We start from the raw sequence: 24,879 nt of genomic DNA on the forward strand, positions 1-24,879 counted from the left end.
GGATGATTTTTGTCACTTTAACAATAACTACAATTGTGTTTTTTAAACATTTGGGCTAAATATCAGCAGAAAATGTGAACCAGAAGCCAGCAGGAGCTGCAGGTTAGCCAGACATTTTTAAAACATATCACAGACCGACAAAAGACACACTTAAAGGGCAGCGGGCCATAGGCTACTCACATCCTCCCTAAGCACCTTTCAATCATGAAAAAATACTGATGGATTATATGTTATGTATAATCCTGGGCTGCAGTGAAAATGGGGAGAATGTGTGTCAGTGTGCATTTTTTAAACCAAGGTCATCTGTAGCTTATCGGCTGCTATAAAATAGCAGCGCTCTACTTAAATACCTTTGCCAGAGAAGTGACAGTGTGTGGCCTGTCTGAAAAAATGCAAAACCCAAAAAGGGTAATTTCATGAAGTGGACTTTCAACACATAAGAGTTCCTGTTATTGATACTAGGAAGAATGAGGTCACTGCTTTGCTTAATAAAGTCCCAGGTCTGCACCTTTCTATCTGCTTTAAGGAGATTAGCTGCTGCAACATTACTTTGTTTGGAATCCATCATCCATTCTCTTCCATTTATCCAATTTACAGTCGTGGGGGAGCCTATCCCAGCTGTCATAGTGCGAGAGGCAGGGTATACCCTGGAGAGGTCACTACTCTGTCGCAGGACTAACACGGAGAGAAACCATTCACACCTACAATTTAGAATCACCAGTTAATCTAACCTAACCTAATTAGAACATTTTAATCAGGATAACGCAGTAGATTGACAGATTACTCTGGGAAATGACACTTCGGTTAAACAAAATGATCACAGTTGTCCTCATTTTAAGTTTCTAAGTGGGTTAAGGTGCAGAAAAGTGCAACATTCAGCGATGCTGATGTAAGACGCCACAGGCACTACGAAGGGAACCTTCACATGCAAATTAATTTAAGATCAAAAGTGCGTAAATGCCTGTTACTGCATATTCATGTTGAAAGCATAACCTTTGCAGGGATTAAGGTGTTTTTCTCCACAGGCTTGAAAAACGCATGAGTTGCAAATGCATACCATCCCCTGTGATACGCGGCCACAGATATTCAATAAACCTGTCACAATGAATAAATACACACTGAGGAAAATTACAATAATCTGCAAACAAACAAGGAGAGATCCCTCACAGAACGCAGTATGGCTGCCATTAGTTGTGTTTAAAGCAAATGCAAAAAAATCCCTGTTTATCTGTCAGAGAGCACAGGGTGAATGTCAGCAATGGGAGCAGAGATATGACTGTAACACACGTATGCTGCCGCTGGCAAATCTAATCTGGACTCCTCCCTCGGCGCGCCACGTCTGTATAAAAATTTTCTTACTTATAAATACACAAACATCCCCGTCACACGCCACTCACAGCATCGCCTCTGACTGCGTTACCTCTGACCTCCCCGCGGCCTCCAAGGATTCATTGCGCACACCAGACGTCTGACTGGATGCAATACATCTGAGACACTCCGAGCGTTACACAAACGTACATACAGGTACACACACATGCAGACAAAACACACAAAAGCAAACAATTCCACAGTGCAGCGAATGTGACCCTGTCACCAAGACATCTCCCTGGGTTGCACTTAACTATAGTAGCTGTGACGCCTGTGCATGTCAATCAAAGGACACACACTGTGAGGATAAGAGATACGGACGGGGGCAGAGCTGTGCTCATTAATCATCTACCCAGACCTTTGTATCACAGTGTGTGGGAATGCGATGACCAGAGAGAAACAAAAGAAAAGATATTTTTGATTAAAGACCTTTTTTTGTGTGTTTTGTTGACTGAGATGTTAAACCTCTGTTTGTTATCACATAAAAAATTCCACCAAACCACAGCTTCAAAGCAGAGATGGCTTGTGTGTTTTACTATCTATGGCTTTGCAACTAAATATACATGTGTATGCGTGTGCGTGCGTGTGTGTGTGTGCATTTTCAGCAGAAACAGTATATCATTACGTCTGAGTGGCTGACCTACTGGCTGGAAATCCTGAGGGAGATATTCCCAGAAGCCAGCTTTATCCCAAAGTGGGAATGCAAACAATCCAACAGAAAGGACAGTGAAAGTACACAGCCGCCAACTCACACACACAAGCACACACACTCTTGTTGTAAAAGGTATCGTACCTGCCGAGTCGCTGGTCATCTTTCCAGTAGCCTGGCGTGGAAAAAGAGAAGAGGAAAAAATAGGAGTTAAGTACAAATGCCGTGTAAAACAGTGCAGAGTAATCTCATTGTTTCCCTCATACACGCTTTTTGTACAGCAGCAGTAGCTACACTGGGAATATGACTCAAATTCCAAATCTGTCTCAAATAAGAGAAACATATTTCATGACTGTTTATGCCATACGATCTCATGAAAACCCACAAAGCCCAGACAGCTTATTTACTAGTATTACCAAAGATTTATTGGGAATTAAAAGGAAAAAGTGTCACATGTGAAGGATATGTGGTACACTCGCTGACATGCTTTTGGTGATTGAGGCAGAGGGCTGTCCGAGAAAAAGCTACTTAAATCATCGTAAATCATTCCATTAAACTTGAGTACAGTGGATAGATTTTAGTCCCTGTGTGATTTTCTGACAGCACAAGTCAGAACAAAAGGTTAGACTCGGATGAGGAGATGAGCATTACACATGCAGTTAGCATCCTTGTTCACAAAAATTGATAAACTGAAAGATTTGGGATCCCAAGAGTCCAATTTCCTCTGTGTGGGAAACTTCATCCTGACACAGACAGTGTGCAACGAATGGAAAACCCCACATCCATGCAAAAAAGCTGAGATTCACTGAACTTCAGTGTGATCATCTTGGGTTTTCCTGAGGTCAAACTGTGTATTACTCAAATCGTTATCTCTACTGTCAGTTCACAATTAAAAAGGACAGATGCATAGTAAAAGTGAAGTTTCACATGAAAGCAGTTATTTATATTGTCTAAATGGTCAGTTATGCTTTCAAAATAAAAGCACTTCAATGCTCATTTTAACAAAACAGTCTTGTTTGCTGACAATCATATGATAGATGATTGTCAGCAATGTCTGCTATATATGTAATAATGTAAAAACATTCTAATTGATCCACAAAGTCAGAAGGTGAGAGTAGCAGTAGATTTTTGTTTAATGTTTCATGCTCGGTGCTGAAACAGTAGTGTATAGCAGCCCCTCAATCAGCTCCTACAAGCTTTTTATCTGAATGTTGCTGTTTTAAAGTTCACAGCTGAAAAGTGAACAAAGGAAGGGTGGATCAGCTTATTTTCAGAAAAGCTTTTACAAATAGCTTTGATGCAAATGTGCCTTTGATCTGATCTTGATCTCTCTCGTGCTTGTGTGTGTGTGTGTGTGTTCGTGTCTGTGTGAGAAAGAAAGAGAGAAAGTTTAGGCAGCTGTGCTTTATCAGTCATGGTTAGAAGAAAATAAATCCACGCCTCTGCATCAGTTTGATCCCATGGTCCCTAGAGCTCCCTCTACCTCCATCCAAACACACACACAAACTTTAACCCTAACCATCAAAAATGCCTAAACGTAACCATAACCTAACTGTAACCCATTAAAACACTAAACACTAAAACCACATTTTGAGCCTCAAAAATGGCTTCGAACTCGTGGGGATGGGCATTTTGTCCCCATAAGGGACTGTTGGTCCCCACAAGTATATTAACATTCCAATTTTTGGTCCCCACAAACATATGTGCAGACAAACATATACACAACTAAAAATTGACCTGCATACAGACCAAAGAGTTGTATCAGGGCTGGATGCATCTCTTAAGTCCTGCATCAGGTATTTGCTAGATTTTTTTCTGTCCAGTTTCACAGTTATTTTAAAACTCACATTGAACTCCATGCTAGGATACAGTAGGTTTTCAGCTAATGTCTGTTTAGGATTCACCTTGTTGATAACAAAATACTATTTTACGTTACGTTTTTGAAACAGTCTGCTAGTAACAAAGCACCTAAACATAATTTCAAATAGCTTGTTTGCTGAGTTGTAAAGAGACACAACACTGGCTCTTCTCTTGAGTTAGAAGCCTTATTTATATGAACGGTTCGTATCATTCCTCTGAACATGCTCAGGCAGATAGACTGGACTGAAAATCAGTGAAAAACATCCAAAGAAAACCTTTGAAAGCCCTTCAGTAAGACTGGAAAACAATTTATCAAGTCCTCTTTAAAAAACTACAAGAAAGTGTGTCTCCTTGGAAGTAAAATATAAAGAAACATGGAGAGCCTCAAGACTTTTTAAAAGGACTGCACACATCATTCGTTAAAAAAACTATATTTCAATAACAAAAATGTATGGGGAGGTTGTGGACTATAACTCCCCCTTTCCTTATTTCTGGCCTCCACTCATTGGTGGATGAGCAGTGGTGTATTTGTGATAGTTTGTGTTGCTGCTGCAGTGCTGACAGAGAAAACAGTGACCTTGCATACTGCCGGATGGAGCGGAGCTGTCTCCTAATTTGACTTTCGCCTTATTTACACAACAGCAGGGGTAATGCAGACTAGACAGAGGCCCAGAAAAAGGCAGGGGATAAATCCTGACTAGTAGTCAAAACAATAAACAAGCAGACGCATTCCTTAAAAGCTCTGCCTAGAAATTCCCAATATTAGACATAAAATACAAGAGGAAGTGCAAAGATTGTTCACAATTACACATCGCAGCCTAAAGGTTTTACTCAGTTGGTGTTACAAATTGAAAACATTTCCCGAAATAACTGACCTCAGCTGAATCAGACAGACTATATATCTGCAGAGCCGGTCTACAGGATCATCTTTTGTGTGTTTATCAAGAAAGTAACTCAGGAGTAACTGCTGGAAAGATTCTAGGTTTGCATTAATTTAATCAAAGTGAGACATCTTATCACCTTGTGTCTGAGGATGTAATGTATTAATCTGTAATCAAACTGAGCAAAAAGGGCTTTTTCATGTTGAAGACTGCAGCTTTTTGACTGCAGCTCATATCCTTCCAAACACCTTCCTGTTACCTCGTCTACAGTATTAATGATTATCAGGAGCACTGCACTCATTTTAATCCACTGACTTCACAGCAAAGACTCATTCAGTTAGACAAGCAGATGTGTCACTCTCACCTCACAAACTCACACACATAGAAACTCAGCCTAACTCACCCTAGCCCGGCGGGCCTGCAGGTGTATAGGGGATGAGAGGGACGAGCGCGTCAGTGGTCTGCTGCGGGTCAAAGGTCTTGAGCAGCGCCTGGACAGTGGCTCAGATTTGTCTGGAAATCTGGAGGTTCCCTGATCCTGATTTACTCGGCTTACCATCCTGTCTACAGCCACAGAACCCTCGGAGGACCAAAGGGAAGAAAAACAGTGAGATGGAGCAGCATGAGACTTCAAGCCAGCTGAAGGTTCAGTGTCACTTTTAAAAGCAGCAGCTGAAGAAAAATCCAACAACAAATTCAGCTCACTCGTCATCAGAACACAAAATGATTTCAAAGCTTTTAAAGGACATACATGATTTTATTTAGCATTATATTTAGATTTTATTTTGACAATAAGCGATTAAAAAAAATAAATACATGTTGACCATCAAGAATTAAAACTATAAGGAAGAACAGAAGAAATGAAGTCAAAACATGTTTCATAACCAATGGTAATCCCTGATTTCTGAAATTTTTTTATGGCATGGTGAACAACAAAATCTTAATTCCTCATGACAAATGCCAGTTTAAATAACATAACTCTAATTTTCTTTATAGAAAGTTTCCATGTAGTTGTGTCCCCTTCAATTTCTTACCCCAGTCCCTGTCCTCATGTCACCTGTCTCTTCAGCAGCTCTCTGGTTTCTGTGGAGTATTTCGTGGAGCTGGTGTTGGTGGTGCGTGATGAAAGACATAAGACACTGGTAATGATATATCTGCCCTTCTCTTATTCTGAAAAATCCCCCTTTATGCCATAAGTATCTCCGCTCAGTGACAACACTGGAAAGTCCAGCTTGACCTGATTGCTCAACTACTGTACCCAGCAGTGGGAAGACCCGCCGTCATGCTTCCCGCTCTTCCCTCCTGTCCATCGCTGAGTTGATAACAGGGATGTGTGTGCAAATGTGAGCGTGTGTAACTGAAGCAGGGATGGCATTCGTGTCTGTAAACGGCATGCTGATTTCCCCACCAAGATTTCCATCTACAAGTGCATGGATAGAGAGCCACATTTTCTCTTTATTACAGCACACAAGGCTTGTCTGTGCAGAAAATTCCCCCTCTGACCTTGCAGAGCATTGCCATCATAGAGATGGCATGATGCTGTTGCTAGTTTTATATAACTGTGTGGTCAAAGTTACATAAAAACATCAGGGACACCGTGTCCCCAAAACTAATCTTTAATTTTAATTGTGTTACTCTTACGTAAAAAGGTTTGTTTGACTTTGATATTTCGGTTCTTTCTATGAACTAGCCGGGCACTGAGGATATTACCACAGTGCACACCTCTTCATTACACAAAAGCAGCTCTAGCAGCTCTGAACAGTGCAGCATGAAGCATGAACATTAGTTCACTGGAAGGTTTCTGTCACAATTCCTCCTGAGGTGCACTTAAATGTGCCCTGAGATTCACTGTAATTCGTTCATTTCACTAAAAGGCATAAATATGAACCTCATGGCTGCATTAGATGAAAGTCACTCAGTCATGTTGACTATGTGAGAACCCAACAACATCCCTAACCGCCCTATCAAAATGTCACAGTGATCAATTTAATAGTTGAGATATTGCAGTCGGGATCCAAATGCTTGACTGGGACCATCACCCATGTGAGCTGTGATTCTATGACTATCATGACAAAAGCAAGGACACAAATAACAACTTTTTACACCGACATAGCTAATGCAATTCTGGAAAGTATAATGAGCATGTAGGGTACTTCATGATTGCAGGATAGTGTCTGAGGAAAGAATGAAAGAGAATATTATTTGGAGCACTGAACTCACTAGTTTTTCTATATTGAGCACATGACCTTAAACTTTGGGCCAAATCAAAGGCAAGACTGATGAAGAGTGTTGTTTAGAGGAATAACGTGGCAGTATATACCAGGAACCTTTGATATTTAGCTGGATATTGCATATTTTTAACTCATATAAATACCTCTGTTGTGCTCCAAAACAAGGATGACCTTTTTGCTATAAAAAAAGAAGAAGAAAGAAATAGATTGCAAGTCATTGGGTTTAGTGAATCTATAAAAGAGATTCTGTGCTTCTTCCACCATAAGACGGCTAAATTCACCACTTGTATTCAAAATGCTGCTGTCACTGAAAATAAAAGTGTGTTTACGTGCTCCACAGAGAATGTGGCACATAAAGCTAAAAACAGAGAGATACTGTAAACGCGCTTTATTGCTGTTTCCAGACAGTTTGGATGAGATTAGCGCGATTAAATACCACCATTTTATTACATTCCTGAAGTTCTGTGCTGCTGGTTAAAGAGCTTTTGAGGTTACCAGATTTACACTTGGTAAGCGTAATGAGGCAGCTGGAATGCTGTGTGAGAGCAGAGCAGCACAGCCATCCGCAGACCGTGTTCCTCTTCCAAAAACTATGTTAAATACACCTGTAAAATAACAGCGAGCCGAAATGACGAGCTCAGCTCCTGTAATCTGCTTTCTGGAGACACGGCGCTTTATCCAGGTGGATGCCAAATGAGTCAAGATCTGTTTGATTTGTGAAATGCCTTAATGATGGAAAAACAACAGGCTTGGAGAACATCCAAACTAATATTCTTAGCTATGCTGCCTTGTTAAATGAAAGGTGGGTAGCTTAACAGGGGGGAGGAGATAGAAAACTGAGGCCTGTCTAACATGTGTGAATGGTACATTCTGTGTTGATGATGAATATACGCAGTCAGTAAAATGTTGCTAAAGCTTTGTTTAAAAAGCAATCATTTTTGCTATAACCAAAGCAGTGGCCCACACAATACTCAATTTAATATTTCACTTAGAATTCAAACTTTGTGCAGCAAATCAACCAGTGAAAAAAAAAAATCAGCTTATCTGATACAACAAATTTGTCTTGAGTGGTCATTACTGAGTTTTATCATTGATTTACCCGCTGACTTTGAGTGAGAGGCAGTTTCCAACCTGGATGATATTGGCAGTCCAACAAAGGGCTGAGAGAGAGATATAACCGTTCATGGCCTTCACACTCATCCATTTATAATTAAAAATCACTGGTAAACACATACATGTGTTCAGTCTGTGAGGAGGAAACCAAAACAAGACAAGATGCCTCCGTCACCACGCTGCACAAACTGTGCTACAAAAACTAACAACTGTGGTGTTAAAACGTCTCTTTCCTCTTGACTTGGTGACTGCACTGAATACCACAGTATTGTGCAAAAAAGTCTTTAACCACATGTCATTTCTTTATATTTTTCCCTGCAGGACGTCTTTATCATCATATCATTTGTCTTGAGCAATAGTGCTCCAGGTTTTCTGAAGGTCTTGCGTTTCCTTTTTTTTTGCTCATTTTCAGTTCAGTTCTTATACTTGAATGTTTGTTAAGCCACTTAACAATGACCTGTGACTGATTCGAGTGTAAAAAAAAAAAAGCGCCAAACTCAGTTTAAATTTTATCTTCTGGCGCTCTATTACTAGCAGCCTGTTGCAAAAACACACTATTATGTTACGGTCATATGTAGTGATAAACCCAAATGTGGAATTTTGACTCAAATTGTTGACTTCATGCATGTTTAATATGTGTTATGTCCAGTATGTACTGTATGTATAATGCATATGAAGATCAGGAGAGATGTACAACAGTGAGTGTCTACAGACATCTGAGGCTCAGGCTGCAATTCAGTCAGTAGTGTTGGAGATAAAAATTGATGGAATTAGGCTCACGGGAACATTCAGACTTTAATTCACCATAAATAAATACCACAGAAAAAAAGGCAGCCAATGTCCAGAAAAGAGCTTTGAATGCCCTTCAGGAATCCTGGAGAACTATCCGTGAAGACACAAGCAATAAATTACAGGAAAGCTGCCTGAGAGACGTCTTCCTATACTGAGGAATAATGGTTCATACAAACACTGACTCTCAAACTTGTTAGAATTGTACAGTTATCCTTATGTACTGTATTTCTGTTTTTCTATGCACACTTTTTAATAAATCACCTGTTTCCCATTTTCAAAGCAAAACATATAGAAATGAGGGGTGACTCATGACTTTTGCATATGCTGTAGTTTTAATATTGATAAATTCCCTCATTTAATACCTCCCGAACAGAGAATCTCTCCAGGTTTAATGTCTTCTCTTCATCAGCAGAATGCATTCAGTTGCAATCTCAACTTGAATGCGTGCATAAAAAACCTGCGTAAATCAGTGAACTTCTACATTTTACAAGCCTCACTGTCTAAGTTTCTCTAAGTGATGCACAGCGTACTTGCTACATGTGAATGTGTATTAAGAAATGCTTCACTTCACCTTTATGTTCCTTCAGCTTTAAGTCTGTGAGTTTCTTTTTAATCACCACGTATAATCTTCATTCATTCAAAGCATTCTGAGAGCCTGATGTGAATAAACATAACATTACTTGTACTTGACTCACTGTGGTGCTCTGCTGCTCCTCATCAGCACTGGCCTCATTTGAGTAGGAGGAAATTGCGCCTTGGACTTCTTGGATGCCCTCATTGAGGTGGTCCAACTTTTTCATCAGCAGGGTCATGGAGTCATACGCAGAAGCCTGAACGTATAGGTAAAAAAACAAAAAAAACAAATGCAGGAAAATATTTCTCAAGGACAAGCTCTGGGGATAATCTTACACTACGCCTTTCGTGTATGCTGAACCTAAAACCATATACTCCTCTTCCTCATTCTTCTACTCCACCTTTCACTCCCTATAGGGCTCCTTAGAGATGAACACTGGGCTTTTTCAGCCTAACTAAGGGTAGACTTTGCAGTCTAATCATGTCTCAGTGTGATTTTTGTAGAGCAGATACATTTTTGTCAAGTCAATGTCAAAGACTGTCGCCTGTAAGGAGTAAGCTTTGCTTCATATCACAGCAGCACTGCATGTTATGTAAATGTGTAGTATCTCTCCAGACCAATAGTCATGCACTACACCCTCAATTTCCCTCGCTTTCCTTCTACACCCATTGGTCACGGGCTCTGACTGAGACACTTGTTCACTCGCCTTCCAGGAAATGAACAAACTGCTTTGTTCGGGGCTCTGCTGCCAACCCCAGAGTCCCAGGGGCTGATAGTAGCACATAGGGCCCCTTTGAGGAGCTTGAAATCCAAAAACAGCCCCCTCACTCACACACACACATGCATAGCTATACACAAGCATGCGCTCACCCACCCACTTACGGACACAAACACACCCTTCTGTCCACTCCCTTTCCCAAAGCCATCATGTTGACCAGTTTGAAAAATATCAGCAATAAGGGCTTTGGCAGCAAAGTCATTTCCTGCACGTTACGGCCCCCACATCTCCAGATTCCACACACGGGAACACAGAAGGGTTTCTATCACCGGGGTGCTATTTTTACCCTCACTGTGGGTGACAGAGTGACGGGAGAACACATCTAGTGGAGGCTTTTCAATGGCACGAGTGACTGCAGACACAAGCATGTGAATGTAAATGTGCCAACACGAACACAAATGCACACCATAGCATACACAAGCACAGACAGAGTGCTCTCAAAGCTCATGAAATGTTAATATACTTCTCTCTGAGGGATCAGAGAAGATAGAGCTTTTAATGCATCCTGACATATTTGCTAAAAGACCTTTTCATTATATGGAGAGGCTAAGATGCCTGTTATTTTGATATAGTTTTTTTCCTGCAGCTTTATCATTGATAAATACTTTCATATACAGTCTGTTTGCCTGTTGTACTTACATGTTTTAGATCATCAAACAAATTTTTATATCAGACAAAGTAACCCAAGGAAATACAAAATGATGATTTAATTTATTAAGGGTTATCACACCCTTGCGCCCTCTTGTTAAATCATAATTTAACTCTGATTAACCACATTTTTTTTGGCAAGCTGAGTTCGATTTCAGTAGACGCACCCAAGCCCGATTACTTCCAGACCTGCTGAATCAAGGAATCACTTAAATAGACCCCGTCTGACAATGTGAGGTAGACTAACAGATAAAGAAAAATCAACACATCATGCCACAATCTAAAGAAACAGCTGAGAAACAAAGTCGACATCTGTCAGTTTGATAAGGGTTACAGAGACACTTCAAAGGCTTTGGGTATCCACTCAACCACAGTGAGCCATTAACCACAAATAGAGGAAACTTGGAACACCTTCCCAGGAGTGGCTGACCTGCCAAAATTACTCCAACAGGACACTGACGACTCATCCAGGAAGTCGTGAGAGAACCCAGAAGAAGATTTAAAGAACTGCAGGCCTCACTTGCCTCAGTTAAAGTCAGAGGTCACAATTCAACAATAATGTTGAATGTCAACATAGACACAAGTCAAAAGACTGGGACTGGTTAGAAGACTCATTTCACATTTGCCAAAAAAACATCTCAATGATCCCCAAGACTTTTGAGAAAATATTCTGTCGACTGATGAGACAAACCTCAAACTTTTGGAGGGTTTGTGTCCTGTGACATCTGCATAAACTAACACAGCATCACACCAGCAGTCCAACATGGTAATGTAGTGTGATGGTCTGGGGCTGCTTTGCTGGACATGGAAGACTTCCTGCAATTGTTGGATCCATGAATTCTCCTCTCTAACATTAGTAGAGAGCATTAGTTTGTGTCTTCAAGCTGAAGCACACTCCAGTTCTGAAGCAGGACAATAATCCAAAACACACCAGCAAGTCCACATCTGAATGGCTCAAAAAAAATCTAAAATGAATGTTTATGGGGTGGCCTCATACAGGTCTGGAGTCATGTTAGTTGAGGTGCTTTGCTATGAGCTTAAACTGGTCATTCATGCTGGAAAACCCTCTAATGTGGATGAAATAAAACAATTCTGCAAAGAAGAGTGGGTTAAAATTCCCCCACAGTGATGTGAAAGACTCATTTCCACTTATGACAAACAGTTTTAACATTTCAGCTCTTGATGCCAAAAATGACACAAACAGTAACTACTTTTTTACAAAATGGCCAGATAGCTTTGGGTAGCTTTTCCCCCTTAATAAATGAAATCAAATAGCAAATACTATTTTCTCTTTTTACTTCACGCAGCTGAATATTATCTTGTAAGTGGACCTAATAAAAACATGGCTTAAGTCTTGTCCAATACTCTTTAAAGGGTATCTAGACTTGGTCTAAATGTCAGCCCAGACAAAGGGTAAAGTACTAGCTGGCCTAACTGTAATTCCCTTATAGTACTTCATCTTCTTTCATTATCCCAAACACAATTAACCAGATTGTAACTTGAATTAGAGATGGGAAGTCTCCAATAATGCTTTTGCTTTCTTAAGTATTAGGTGTACTTTGACATTTGTAAGCACTGGTAGTAGAGGTGCAAAGTAATTCTACAATATTCATCCAAATTCAGAAAACTACAGATATTAAGGGTTATCTCAGGCGAAATAATACTCACACAGACACAAATTCAAGAAAGTGAAGTCATATCATTATCTGTAAAAACACAGATTTATTTTTCTCAAGTTTCGGGGCATGACAGCAGGCTGCCAGAGACTAACGACAAATCTGTGGCAACGATTAATACACCTTCACATTTGAGCTATTAATAAGGCAGAATAATTATCACCAAGCCTGCAAGACACATTTTATTCCAAGCAAAGTTTAATTACTTGCTTTTAAACATTTAATTTGGCAAAAATGTCGTCCACATTCGGGGGATGTGTCCAAACTGCTCAGGCCAAAATATTCCAGGAATGTGTGAAACAGCAGTGGGGTTCCCTTCAATTAAACAGGTATTCAAATGAGCCCCGGCCTCAGTCTGTCAATAAGTAACTTGAAAAGCTACTTGGTCATAATCCTTTTATTTCAGGCCAAGGCGGGAAAGCTGCGTACAGCAAACCAGAGGACTGTTGTGGAAACGTGCCAGCAGCTGAGGGCTGCTCTGACAGGTGTGAGAACACAGTCAGGGGCACTGTCACACTACGGGAAGCCTGCTGGTGTGTTGCATGCTGGGAGGATTGGAGATGCTGGGCCAGACCAGGCCAGGCCAGGCCAAGGGAAATATGGGAGGAATTTCTAACAGGGGGGAACCTGCTGAAAGATTCCTATTTACTTAGACTCTCTTTTTTTTTAATTGAATTGAAGAAATAATGCAAAGATTTAGTAGCACACAAAAATGGAAGCTTTTTTTTTTTTTTTTTTAAGTTTTATGCATTTAATAAAAAGAAAGAACAAAACAGGCTACTTTAAAAAATTCAAATACATTGTGCAGACCCCCTGCTGCCCTGCATCTATAGCCTAAATACAGCACTGGATCAGCACATGACAACTTGCTGTGCACGCAGCACACGAATGCAATGAATATTTTCCTCAAAGATGATATGAAAGTATTCCTATTTAGGAAATTCACTCCTGGCCCTCAAATGAAATCAAGTTCGAAATGTTTTGACGTTGCTGCCCTCTGGTGGCGCCTGTAGGGATCACAGTTGCAAAAAAAGATTTTAGCTGCAGGCATTCTGGCAGGTCTCTTTAGGAAACTAGAGGGGCGACATAATAAGATTAATTGTGGCTAAAATTGGCGTTACAGTCCAGGCTGCCTTGGCTCACTTGAATACTTGAATGGAGCAGTTGTTAATTTCACGAGTAAAACTTGTGCTTTTCCTGCTATGACCGGATCCCTCTCTGCTGTGGAAAAAGGATCAGGCTTTCCGCAGTGCAATTTAACACAGGATAAAGGCTTTTCAAGTGCTTTCTCTGGCTGTTTTACTAAGTGAACAAGACTTCTTTGTTTTTTATTATTGCCCAAGCCCCCCTCTTATTTTCCTTACCTGTTTTCCATTCTTCTCCCATGTGTCCTCCTCCTCCTGGCTACCTGTGAACCCAGGTTTGCCCTTGTTGAGTTTTTGCCAGTCAAATGGTGTGCTGTTAGGCTGGGCATCCTGTCTCCTCCTTAAGCACTTCCTGTTCCTGCTCAAGTTTCTACGACGACGGCTGACCAGGAATTCCTTATATTGTAACGTTGCAGGAAAGTCATCATCATCACCGTCTTCGCCCTCCGCCTCTTTAGAAGTGGATGACGATGACTCTCCGCCATCAGAGCTCTCGTTGATGACCTGATTGCCAGTCCCACAGTCGTAATCACAGAACACAATGGCGCTTGGGTGGTGTTTTACTACTCTTAGCACGTCCTCTGGTGTATTCATAGATGCAGGCAGACGTTTATGACAACATTTGTCCAGGACTGTTGGGGTCTCTGCAGGGCTCTCATCTTTCTGCTGAGGTATTTTAGCTCCACAGTCTTTTACATTCTCTGCCTCCATCTGAGAATCACTATGAACAGCTGCTCTGCGATCCAGGGATGACACCTCCATGTCCTGACCTGCTCCAGGAGACATGTCTGAACTCTGTCTGCATTCACAATGTCCATTCTGTCTGAAATCAGACACAGGAGCATCATGCAGGGAGCTCTTGTCCATTTTCAGCTCGTTCCATTTTGTGGTATGACTGGTTACAGGATCCAGAGCACAAAGCAGCAAAGGAACAGACTCAGACATGCTTCTTAGATGGCCGATGGAGGCTTGAGGCAGGAAAGTAGCTCGACCTTGAAGGTCACCCAACAGAAGATCGACAACCTGATGGTAAGTATGCCTGTTTGACTATTCCAGCACAGGCAATGCAGCTGATGGACCTTCATACATCTCTACTGAACCATCTGTAAGGAGCTGAACTGGACCAGCTGCAGCTGATAAACTGAAAGTACGCATGGATGATATTTACAGTTTGGACCAAATTTAAATGGCCCAAAGTTCTTTGATGCCTGAGTTATAGAGAAGAGGAAAGAAAAACAGAAATCGGTTAATCAAGAATACATTTAAAAATCCATCCATTCAATAACCCCTTTATACATAAATTCCAAAACATGAAGGATGTAGCACATAATATACAAATTCATACTCATATATGCAAATTAATCAATATTTTTTGACTGTCAGACGGTTCAATAAGCACTCAGTTGTCAAAACATTTGAATTTTCTGCCAATTATTTCATGAGCCAGCAGGGTCAAACCAGGAGCCCTCTTGCTTTAAGGCAACAGTACCAACCACCGCATCGCCACATGCAGTTTTAAAATAAAACAGATAGATTAAAAAAACACATGATTTGAGTATAAATCATTCTCCTACAAAGATAAAGCTCCTCCAGTGTTCCTCAGGTGAAACAGAGTGTGCATATTTGGGTAAACTGATCGATGTTCACATGTACGCGGGACGAAAAATATATATGAATGTGTAACAGAGAGCTATTTGTTTTGTAAATGGATGTAGAGGAACTTACGTGAAGCGCTCATGAAACTGCTGCTTGGGCAGTTTTCAGAGGCCCATTCTGTGAATTCATTAGTTTTGTTTTAATGAATAACTCTCGGGGTAACGAGCAAAGGTTAGTGCTCCATTAAAATCTGCTGTCGATTCAACACTGCATACAGGACACTTAAAATGAATTAAAATAGCTCAGCGGCAGTGTGCTTTTACAAGATTACTTTAATATGTAGAAAAATATTTTTCCATTTTTAGTGAAATTATGTGACTCATATCAGTCACATCATGAATGTGATTGTTGGCTGATTCCTCTGTAACTCTGACATTTTCATTATTTTTCTTTTCTCGCATTTTTCTCAAACGCATTGTTTTTTCCTGCAACATAGCTATTTTTGTCTGGAGCCAACACACCCTTTCCTACCCTGGTTCTCAATGTTTTCGTTGCCTTTCAGACACACACACACAGACACACTCATGTTTAACCCTCAAATTACATAGAAATACTTATTCACTGTAGAGCACAGAGAGTATTTACATGCAAAAATCCTTTCCAACATAGAGGATTAATACAGCAATGTCGCAAATGTCACTCTTTCCCACATGTTAGCTGAGATGTGAAACATCATCAACATCATTTCAATCCTCTCTAACTGACAGAATATGAGAGAATTTGGGATTCTGACCTACTTCTTAAAAAACGCACACACATAAATGAAAGCACGCTGCATTGTAAACAAACACAGACTCATATTTACAACATACCAGACATTTTAGCACAAAGGTTGTGTCACCCAGGAAGTCTTTCCTCAGAGCAGGCTGAAGATCAGGGGGTAGCAGATCTAACAAAGTGACCTGTGCGTTTATACAGCGTGAAACCGACTAAGTTTATGTGGGGAAAGACGTGAAATGCTGAGAGGGGAGGAGAGTGAAAGAAGGGCTGAGGAATGCTTTTCCCTCCTACATTACCTCACCGAGAACACATAGAGAGCTCCACGGGCAGGTGTTTAGATTATTTGTGTAAGCGTGCCTGTCTGAAGTGCGGCTGTTATTTATTATTTTTCATGTGAATGAAAGTTTGTGCAAGGCAAAAAAAAGAAAAAAAGGGTAAATGATTCACTCCAGACAAAGGAAATCAAATCTTTTTGTTGGTCGATCGAGCAGATTAAATATCTGCACGAAGACAAACCAGACTCCCTCCCTCCTCTGTTCACTCATTGCTATACAATATGGCCCAGAGCAAAAGATTTTTCACCTCAGAAGCAGATTCCTCAACAGCACATGAGGTAATGCTTCAAACTCTTCTTATCTTCTGTAAATATCTCGCCTTCCAGACTATTTCTAACAGCCTGTGCGCTTTCATCAACAACTGAAAGACCTGTGATATTTACAGAGAAGTGGATGGACTGAAAAGTTTTCAGGATTGTTTGAAAACACAGATTTTCCCATTTTGGAGGGAACCTCTGTGGTCTGGGGTGAAGCTCTGCTATTTGTATGTTAACCTTGAAAATGATCCCGCCTGTTGAGGCCCGTTTTTTGGGAGAAGAGGTCCGGACAAGGGGGAAGACCGTAGAAGTCTCTTTGCTTACTGTGACATCAACTTCTCAGGGTATTACTTAATTACTTAAGCCGTTACATTAGGCATCAGCAATGTAATAAAATCCTAATCAGAATAACTTCAAAGTTTCACATCCAAATCTTTGGTTCATCAGGAACATCGTGACTTATTTAAATGTTGAGATTAACATTTACTTTAAATTGTGACGATCGCGATTAATGTTTTACTGTTTTGAAGAATTTCACATTCATGAGAGCGATCCTGTTTGAAGAATCTTGATAAACCTTCCCCAGATGTTTCACAGCTCCACTGTGCTGTGATGATTTATCTCCAGTCTATTAATAAAACATGCACGTATTTCAATACAAGCTACGCTAACCTGCTGAGACACGCTTCGTGTAGCATTCCTGTGAAAAAAAAGGTATAGTCGCCTGGATCAGGTTGAGCAGAGTAAAAAGAAAAGAATAAAAACAAAATGGAGAAAAACAGACATCAAGGTCATGTTTGATGGGTAAAGTTTGAATGTTTAGAGGGAAAAAAAACATGTTTCTGGTATTTTAAGTGTACAAATCAATTCCACGGAGGGGTCACACCAAACATTTATGAGGAGTAGCTGCAGAAAGAAATAACTGCTTTATCTTGACAGTGTTGAATGTATATACTGTTTGAAATGCAAAAGAGAATAAATCCTCATTTTGACAGCAAACATTCAGTCAGATCAGAGAAGAAAAACGACCTTTTGAACTCTGTTGTTGCAGAAAACAAGGTATTAAAATTCTGAACCTGTTCTTCTGATAAAGGAGGGAAATATAATGACTCATAGAGAAACACGCTTCTGTTCTGTGGATGTGAGCCTGAGCGTACACTCAAAGCATGCATTTATTGTTCATTTATATCGGCCAGTCACATGGTAGCAGCTCACTGAGTAGACATGGTCCAGACGACCTGCTGGAGGTCAAACTGAGCATCAGAATGGGGAAGAGAGGTGATTTTGACAGACAGGCTGCTCTGAGTATTTAAGAAAATGCTGATCTACAGGGATTTTCCCAAACAACCATCTCTAGCATTCATAAAAACAAATGCCCTGAAAAAGAGAAAACATCTGGTGAGCAGCAGTTCTCAGGGTGAAAAGGCTAGACTGCATTGAACTGATAGGAGGGTAACAGTACTCAATAAAATCATTAGAATCAAGCTGTGTGGAGTAGCATTTCTGAATACATAACAAGACAAATCCTGAAGCTACAGCAGCAGCTAAGAACATGAAACTGAGGTTAATTTTAACACAGGTTCATCAAAATTGGACAAAAGTTTGGAAAACTGTCACCTGGTGTCTCATAAGTTTTGATTTTTGCTAGTAGGGTCAGATTTTGGTGTAAATAACATGAAACCATGGATCCACCCTGCCTTGTATAAGCAGCTCAGGCTGCTGCTGGTGGTGTAACGGTGTCAAGGGTATTTTCTTGGCACACTTTAGGTCCCTTAGTACCAGCTGAGCATGGTTTAAATGCTACAGACTACTGATCATGTCCATCCCTTTATGATCATAGCATATGTATCTTCTGATGGCTGCTTCCAGCTGGATAACACACCATGTCACAAAGCTCAAATCATCTCAAACTGGTTTCTTGAGCATTAAAAAAAACTGTCTGTACTCAAATGACCTCCAGAGGCATCTCTGATATGTTACCAATGTTAACATATGGACCCATATCACAAAGAACAAAGACAGTTCTGAAAGCAAAAGGGATCCAAACCCAGTACAATGCTTGCCTACTAAAGTATATATAGTGTATATTTTCTTCTGCTTTTCTTTCTTTTCTTTTTTTACTTTTTCACTTTTATGAATGATGCAAAACCAGAGTCGTGGGTTAAAGAAAAAGGTGCTCTGACCAAATAATGATCACAGAGATAGAAAACGCAAATAATTGTACAGTAAGGTCAGCTCCTCTAGAAAAAAATCCCCAAAACTAAAAACTACGCACTCATACCTTTTCATTGTCAAATGACAGCTTTGTTTTTGCAGCATGGGATTAACTGTCTCACATTCCTCTGTGATATTAGTCTGTTTTCCATGAACAAATCCTTTATATCGCTTCCACCCAGTAAGGCATGTCATCTGCTGTAAAGACGATGACATGAATGTCCGTTTGCACCTGGACACGAGAGATGTCACGCATGAGTGGCACAAGCAAAGGTCATTTGGTATCGCCTGTTTAGAGGAATTACACAGTTTTAAAGACAAATGTGCTGACTGCGAATGTGTGACTCCACAGAACTCTCAATAGTAGTAGCTAAAAAGCTAAATAAATCACATATAAAGTGTATTTTAGAATGTGGAGGGAATAAAAAAATCACATTTTAGCGCATTCACAGATTATTGAATTACTGAGTTACGTTATTTTACTGAGTCCTATATAAAAAAAAAATATCTGTTTTGTTTTTGTTTTTTTGCGCAATGAAAATTCCGGTTTACCTACGCGCCTGTAGCAGATTTGTCCTCTCCGTCTCTCCGTAGCCGAGCAGGAACCAGTCGCGCGGGTTGCTGTGTGAATAACATTTCGCGGGAGATTAGCAAGCGGAGAGTGTGTCTGCTGTCAACACGGACGACTGTAACGTTTTACTGAATCCATAGCAGAATGAGTTTGTGGGTGGACAAATATCGTCCGTCGTCCCTCGGGAAACTGGACTTTCATAAAGAGCAGGCGGCGCAGCTCAAAAACCTGGTAAGAGAAATAAGCTCCTCCATGATGGCTGTTTATTCAGATTGGCGGTAGCGTCGTAAATAATGCTGCATGTGAGCAGGCATGATCGACAAGTTTAGCTTTGCAAGACAATTGTGGGGGGATTTACTGAGCTGGTTAAGAGGTTTTTGTGTACAGCTTGTAAAACAACCCCGTTCATGCTATCTTGGACGTTACTAGCTATGTGCAACTTGTTCCACTTTGACACTATAATGGAGCCAGAACCTCACAGTATTGACCAAGAGGGAAAACAGATCCCTATATCTGATGGAGCAAATGCCATTTTAATAAGGCTTCACATCCGCTTAAAGATGATCTCATCCTCTCACACTTTCTGTATACACATCACACACACCATCCTTTCCTAGACAGAGTATTGTGCACACACAACTTGTGTTTTTGAAGTGCTTGTTCACATATGTTCATCGTTTAGGAGGTACTATTCATACTTTTTGTGTTTCTTATTCCATTCATGTGAATGCTTGAAAATGGTGTTTTCAAAAACATACAGTTTTGGTGAGAAAATTTAATCCACTGACGTCTTGGTCATGAGTGTAATGGTAATATTGAGCTTTTAATCATTCCATCCATCTATCCATCCATCCAAACTATTGTTCTTCCAAGTTGGAATGATTGCATGGTGCATATCTTTTATGACTTTAAAAATAATTGGTTGTAAAAGTTTGAATTTATTTTAGATTTTCTCTCATCTCTGAAGAGTTCATTTAAATTGGTTGATTTCTAGCATGGACCCGGCTTTTAAGCATAGTCCACAAAAGGGTTCAGTTTAGCCAGGAGCTTTTAGTAGTTTAGCCTGCTTTTCCAAACCAGCTTTGGTTTATTTTTAGGATGATTGTCCTGTTACAGCACCCAATTTTGTCCAAGTTTCAACCATCTAGATTTTGGATGTAGTCCCCCTTCTCCATTATTCCATCCACTCTGTGCAGTGTACCGCTACCACTGGCACATCTTCAATTACTGACTTTGGCATTTTACATTGTTCTGAGTATTGGTCAGTCCAATGAGTGCTGTCAAACAAATCCTTTCTATGCTGGCAAAGAGAAACTACCAGTTGTAGTCGACTGTGATAACTAATGAGAAGTTAATAGGTCTGAAGTTAACCTTCAGCACCATCAATAAAATAAATTTAAACTTGTTCACCCAATTCTTGTTTTTTGGGTTGTTGTCTTGTGTTTTGGTCATTTAAGATGTATACTGCACAACGTTTTTACGCTGGAGAAACAAAATCCCAAAATAACCATGACATGACCTTGATAATTCATGAGTTGACGTAAACTCCTGAACAAGAACAGCTAAGAAAAAGTAATATAAAAAGGTATATAATATACTGTAGATAATGAAAAGTAAAGTTTAATAACAGTTGTTACATTTTCTTTGCATGCAGAGCAGTGTTGCTCTCATTGGCAACATAACGCAATGTTGGTAATATTTAAAAGCAAAGATATAATGTCTGATTCTTTAGAAAAAAAAACTTCAAACACAAGGAAAAAAGAAAGAAAAACTACAAATTTTGTGTTAATGTTTCAGGTTCAGGGTGGTGACTTCCCACACTTGTTGGTGTACGGTCCATCAGGTGCAGGCAAGAAGACTCGCATCATGTGTCTGCTGAGGGAGCTCTACGGTCCTGGGGTGGAAAAGCTTCGCATTGAGCACCAGACCATTGTGGTAAGAGGGAAAATAATTAAACAATCACTCTCCCCAAGCGAATAACTTCTGTAAAATACACCTTTCACATGCTGTATTTAGAGTCACATCTCTGATCAATCTTCAACTTTTTAGACTTACAACTTAAAGATTTAGTTGATTTCCCAGTTTGTGGTTTTTGTCTGCAGGCTCCCTCAAAGAAGAAAATTGAGATTAACACCATAGCCAGCAACTATCACTTGGAAGTAAATCCAAGGTGAGGAGATTTTCTTACTTGATAGTTGCACTCCTGTATCTTTACTTTTTCCCTCCAGTACATGTGACAACTATAGTTGCTATAAAAGGCCTTTTTGCTTCAGCTTTAATGTTTGTTTATTGTATTTCTGTTCTGTGCTGTACAGTGATGCGGGGAACCAGGACCGCGTGGTGATTCAAGAGCTGATCAAAACTGTGGCACAGTCTCAGCAAATCCAGTCGAGCACACAGAGAGACTTCAAAGGTAGAAGTGTGCTAATTTAGCCTGTAGTCAAATGTATGAAGACTTAACCGTTAAGAGTAAAAATGTAGACTTGCGGGATTATGTTTTATCTGTGAACTCATTTCACCTATTTACCATTTAGCTCTGTGAAGTCACAGCATCTACCTGTCACTTATTTAGCAATTGGCACCCTTATCTTTTTCTTTTTCTCAGTGGTGTTGCTAACAGAGGTGGACAGACTGACGAAGGATGCCCAGCACGCTTTGCGTCGGACGATGGAAAAGTACATGGCCACCTGCAGACTCATCCTCTGCTCCACCTCTACATCCAAAGTCATCGGGCCAATTAGGAGCCGTTGTCTGGCGATTAGAGTTCCTCTGCCGAGCACAGAAGAGGTGAGACGAATTTGGTGTCTTTTGGCGTGCTCTTACTAATCTACATTATTTGGAACTTGTGTTTTTGTTCATTAAAGTAACTTTTTCTCTGCTGTATTCTTGTTTTTTAAGGTTTGTAATATTCTTACGTCCGTCTGTAAAAAGGAGGGTCTCGTCCTCCCGCCTGAGCTGGCCAAGCAAATCGGCGAGAAATCTGGTCGCAACCTCCGTAAAGCGCTTTTGATGTGCGAAGCCTGCCGAGTGCAGCAGTAAGTTGTGGCAAAACTTACTATTTTCTTTCTTATGTTGGAATTAAACCTAAACACATACTTATTTAGCATATCTTATTATTCACAGGTATCCATTCTCAGTGGACCAAGACGTCCCGGAGACAGACTGGGAGGTTTATCTTAGAGAAACGGCTAATGCCATCGTCAGCCAGCAGAGTCCTCAAAGGTACATGTGACAGAGATTTGGTTCTGTTAGAGATCAAACTTGTGGAGATACTTTGATGAAAATTCCCACCCGTGTTTGTTCCAGGTTGTTGGAGGTCCGAGCCAGACTGTATGAGCTCCTGACCCACTGCATCCCTCCTGAGATTATCATGAAGGTATCGTTTACTTCACGTTATCTCCTGTGAAAGTGCAGTTTGTGGTTGTCTTTAATGAAGAGGCTGTAAAAGTGTCCTTGTTCATTCCTCTAACAGTGTCTCGTGAAAGAGTTGCTTAATAACTGTGATGGGCAGCTGAAGACGGAGGTGGCTCACATTGCAGCCTACTATGAGCACAGACTACAGCTGGGGAGCAAAGCCATCTACCACCTGGAGGCGTTCACTGCCAAGTTCATGGCCATCTACAAGAAGTTCATGGAAGATGGTCTGGATGCGATGATGTTTTGACTTTAAGTGGACTTTAAATAGACCGATATTTTTCTGGTCAGGAGTTTAACAGCTGCGTTTCTTTGTTGCCTCCACAACTTTCACTGGACTTGAGACAGGCTTCTGTTCTTTTTAGGCATTGTGGTGATGCTGACACAGTTTACTCCACAATAAGTCTTACAGTTTCTGGCTTTATGCGTAGTTGCCCAAAACCCTCAGCGCTAAACGCTGTTAGTAAACTTTGATCTCTCTGTGTAGTCGTGTAAACTACTAATAGGGGTGGTGTGATGACCACCCCGGGAGGGGGGATTCACATTGTACTGAACAAAACAATAAATTGCTTTGATTACAGATATTCTGATCTGTATGCTGTATGGATGTGACCAAATCTATAATGATTATCATAAACACTGAGCCTTTTTTTTAAACCTGAAATCGAGATATTGATGCATGGTACGTATGAGCAAAGGGGGATGTAACGCATCATATTTCAGGATGAGTCAGCCTGTAGTAAATGGATAACAAGATTGCCCAAACTAGGGTGAATACAATTACAGATGGGTGATACATTCATTCATGTATGCACAGCTCGCTGAAGGTCCCTCCACACCATTTCCATCAGGCCTCAGTGTGGACTTTGGGTCATTGGAGCACTTTATTTTCTTTTTTCAGCCTCTCTGTTGTAAATTTGTTGCTGTGTTTGGGATCGTTGTCCTATTGCTTGTCCTAATTTCACCAGAATACTTTGGCATACAGAGGAGTTTGTGGCCACTTCACGGTCCTGTGGCTGCAAAACGAGCCCAGATCATCAGCCCTCCACTAGTTGGTATGAGGTGTTTGAGCTGATATGCTAATTGGCTTTTGTTAAAAGTAATGCTGTGCAGCATGACCAACATCTGCATTTTTGTTTTTCCTGTCGAAAGAAAATTGTTCCAGAAGTCTTGTGGTTTGTTCAGATGCATCTGAGCTGTGCTGCCATGTTCCTTTTAGAGAGGCTTTCTCCTGGCAGTCCTTCCAAAGACGCTGCATGTGTTCAGCCTTTTTTTAATTGTATTGTCATGAATTCTAACATTTAACCTGCTAACTGAGGACTATGAGTCTGAGCTGTAGGCCACTCCTGGGAAAACTGTACACGTGTAAACGCACAGCTTAGTGCTCCAGAGCAGCAAACTCAAAATTTCTGCTTTTATAGAGGAGTTACTCTTGCAACCTACTTTATTCCTGTGGAAGTGCACTTAGAGTGTAGTGTGTACTTGGTTTTTCACAGGCCTGCATAGACTCCTGTGAAAACTTTCTTTTTCACAGCTGTACGTACTGTATGTAAAGGCAGCTGGAACAAGGGCGTAATGCAACATGTTTCCAGGGTGAGCCAAAGCATGTGTGCTGCAGGTATGTAATTATATAACTGTGGGCTCTAACCACATTACTTCAGGACACACAAACAGAGATTCACTTGCACTAACAAAAATGGCCAAACTAATGCAAATAATACAAAAAAGCTGAATTATAGAGCTTAATTTACACTTTTTGTTAAGTATCCAAATAAATAATTACATGTCTTTTAAAAGCTCACTGTCCTGTAATCTTTCTTGTTAAACTCAAAGTAACTTAGAGGTGGAATGAATGCGGTTTGTGTCCTGCGAATCAAAATTAATTTTGTGACTGTCAGACCTTTGATCCCAACTCTAACATGTCTGCGCAGCTTCATTTGTGATTCTCTTTCAGCCACTTCTTAGTTCTTGTAGCATTTGCTTAATTTTGTTTATTT

At 40.4% G+C, this 24,879-nt stretch overlaps 2 protein-coding genes across 2 annotated transcripts in view; one reads left to right on the top strand and one right to left on the bottom strand.

Annotated features, from left to right (window-relative positions):
• Nucleotides 1-14,675, bottom strand: part of stard13a (StAR related lipid transfer domain containing 13a) — a 52,022-nt gene extending 37,347 nt beyond the window's left edge. The window contains exons 1-4 of the mRNA XM_085420787.1: nucleotides 13,935-14,675; nucleotides 9,590-9,724; nucleotides 5,162-5,338; nucleotides 2,162-2,192 (exon numbers count right to left, since the gene is read on the bottom strand). Coding sequence (XP_085276913.1) covers nucleotides 2,162-2,192; nucleotides 5,162-5,338; nucleotides 9,590-9,724; nucleotides 13,935-14,660 — 1,069 coding nt within the window. The 5' untranslated portion in view covers nucleotides 14,661-14,675. The remainder of the gene's footprint in view (nucleotides 1-2,161; nucleotides 2,193-5,161; nucleotides 5,339-9,589; nucleotides 9,725-13,934) is intronic.
• A 4,822-nt stretch (nucleotides 14,676-19,497) lies between these two features.
• rfc3 (replication factor C (activator 1) 3) lies at nucleotides 19,498-24,662 on the top strand. Its single transcript, XM_085420789.1, has 9 exons — nucleotides 19,498-19,699; nucleotides 21,266-21,403; nucleotides 21,571-21,638; nucleotides 21,784-21,881; nucleotides 22,074-22,255; nucleotides 22,367-22,503; nucleotides 22,592-22,690; nucleotides 22,775-22,844; nucleotides 22,941-24,662. The coding sequence occupies exons 1-9, from the start codon at nucleotides 19,613-19,615 to the stop codon at nucleotides 23,130-23,132; spliced, it is 1,071 nt and encodes a 356-aa protein (XP_085276915.1). The 5' UTR covers nucleotides 19,498-19,612; the 3' UTR covers nucleotides 23,133-24,662.
• The last annotated feature ends 217 nt before the right edge of the window (nucleotides 24,663-24,879 follow it).

This window comes from Rhamphochromis longiceps, linkage group LG10, assembly GCF_057381845.1.
Source record: "Rhamphochromis longiceps isolate RC_006_pf linkage group LG10, R_longiceps_female_GT1.1, whole genome shotgun sequence".
NCBI classification, from domain to species: domain Eukaryota; kingdom Metazoa; phylum Chordata; class Actinopteri; order Cichliformes; family Cichlidae; genus Rhamphochromis; species Rhamphochromis longiceps.

Bases quoted from the DNA above. Each gene is read 5' to 3' on its own strand.
- rfc3 (XM_085420789.1), top strand. From the start codon at position 19,613: ATGAGTTTGTGGGTGGACAAATATCGTCCGTCGTCCCTCGGGAAACTG. The intron at 22,256-22,366 runs GTGAGACGAATT...TTGTTTTTTAAG, and splicing joins CTCTGCCGAGCACAGAAGAG to GTTTGTAATATTCTTACGTC. The intron at 22,691-22,774 runs GTACATGTGACA...TGTTTGTTCCAG, and splicing joins AGCCAGCAGAGTCCTCAAAG to GTTGTTGGAGGTCCGAGCCA.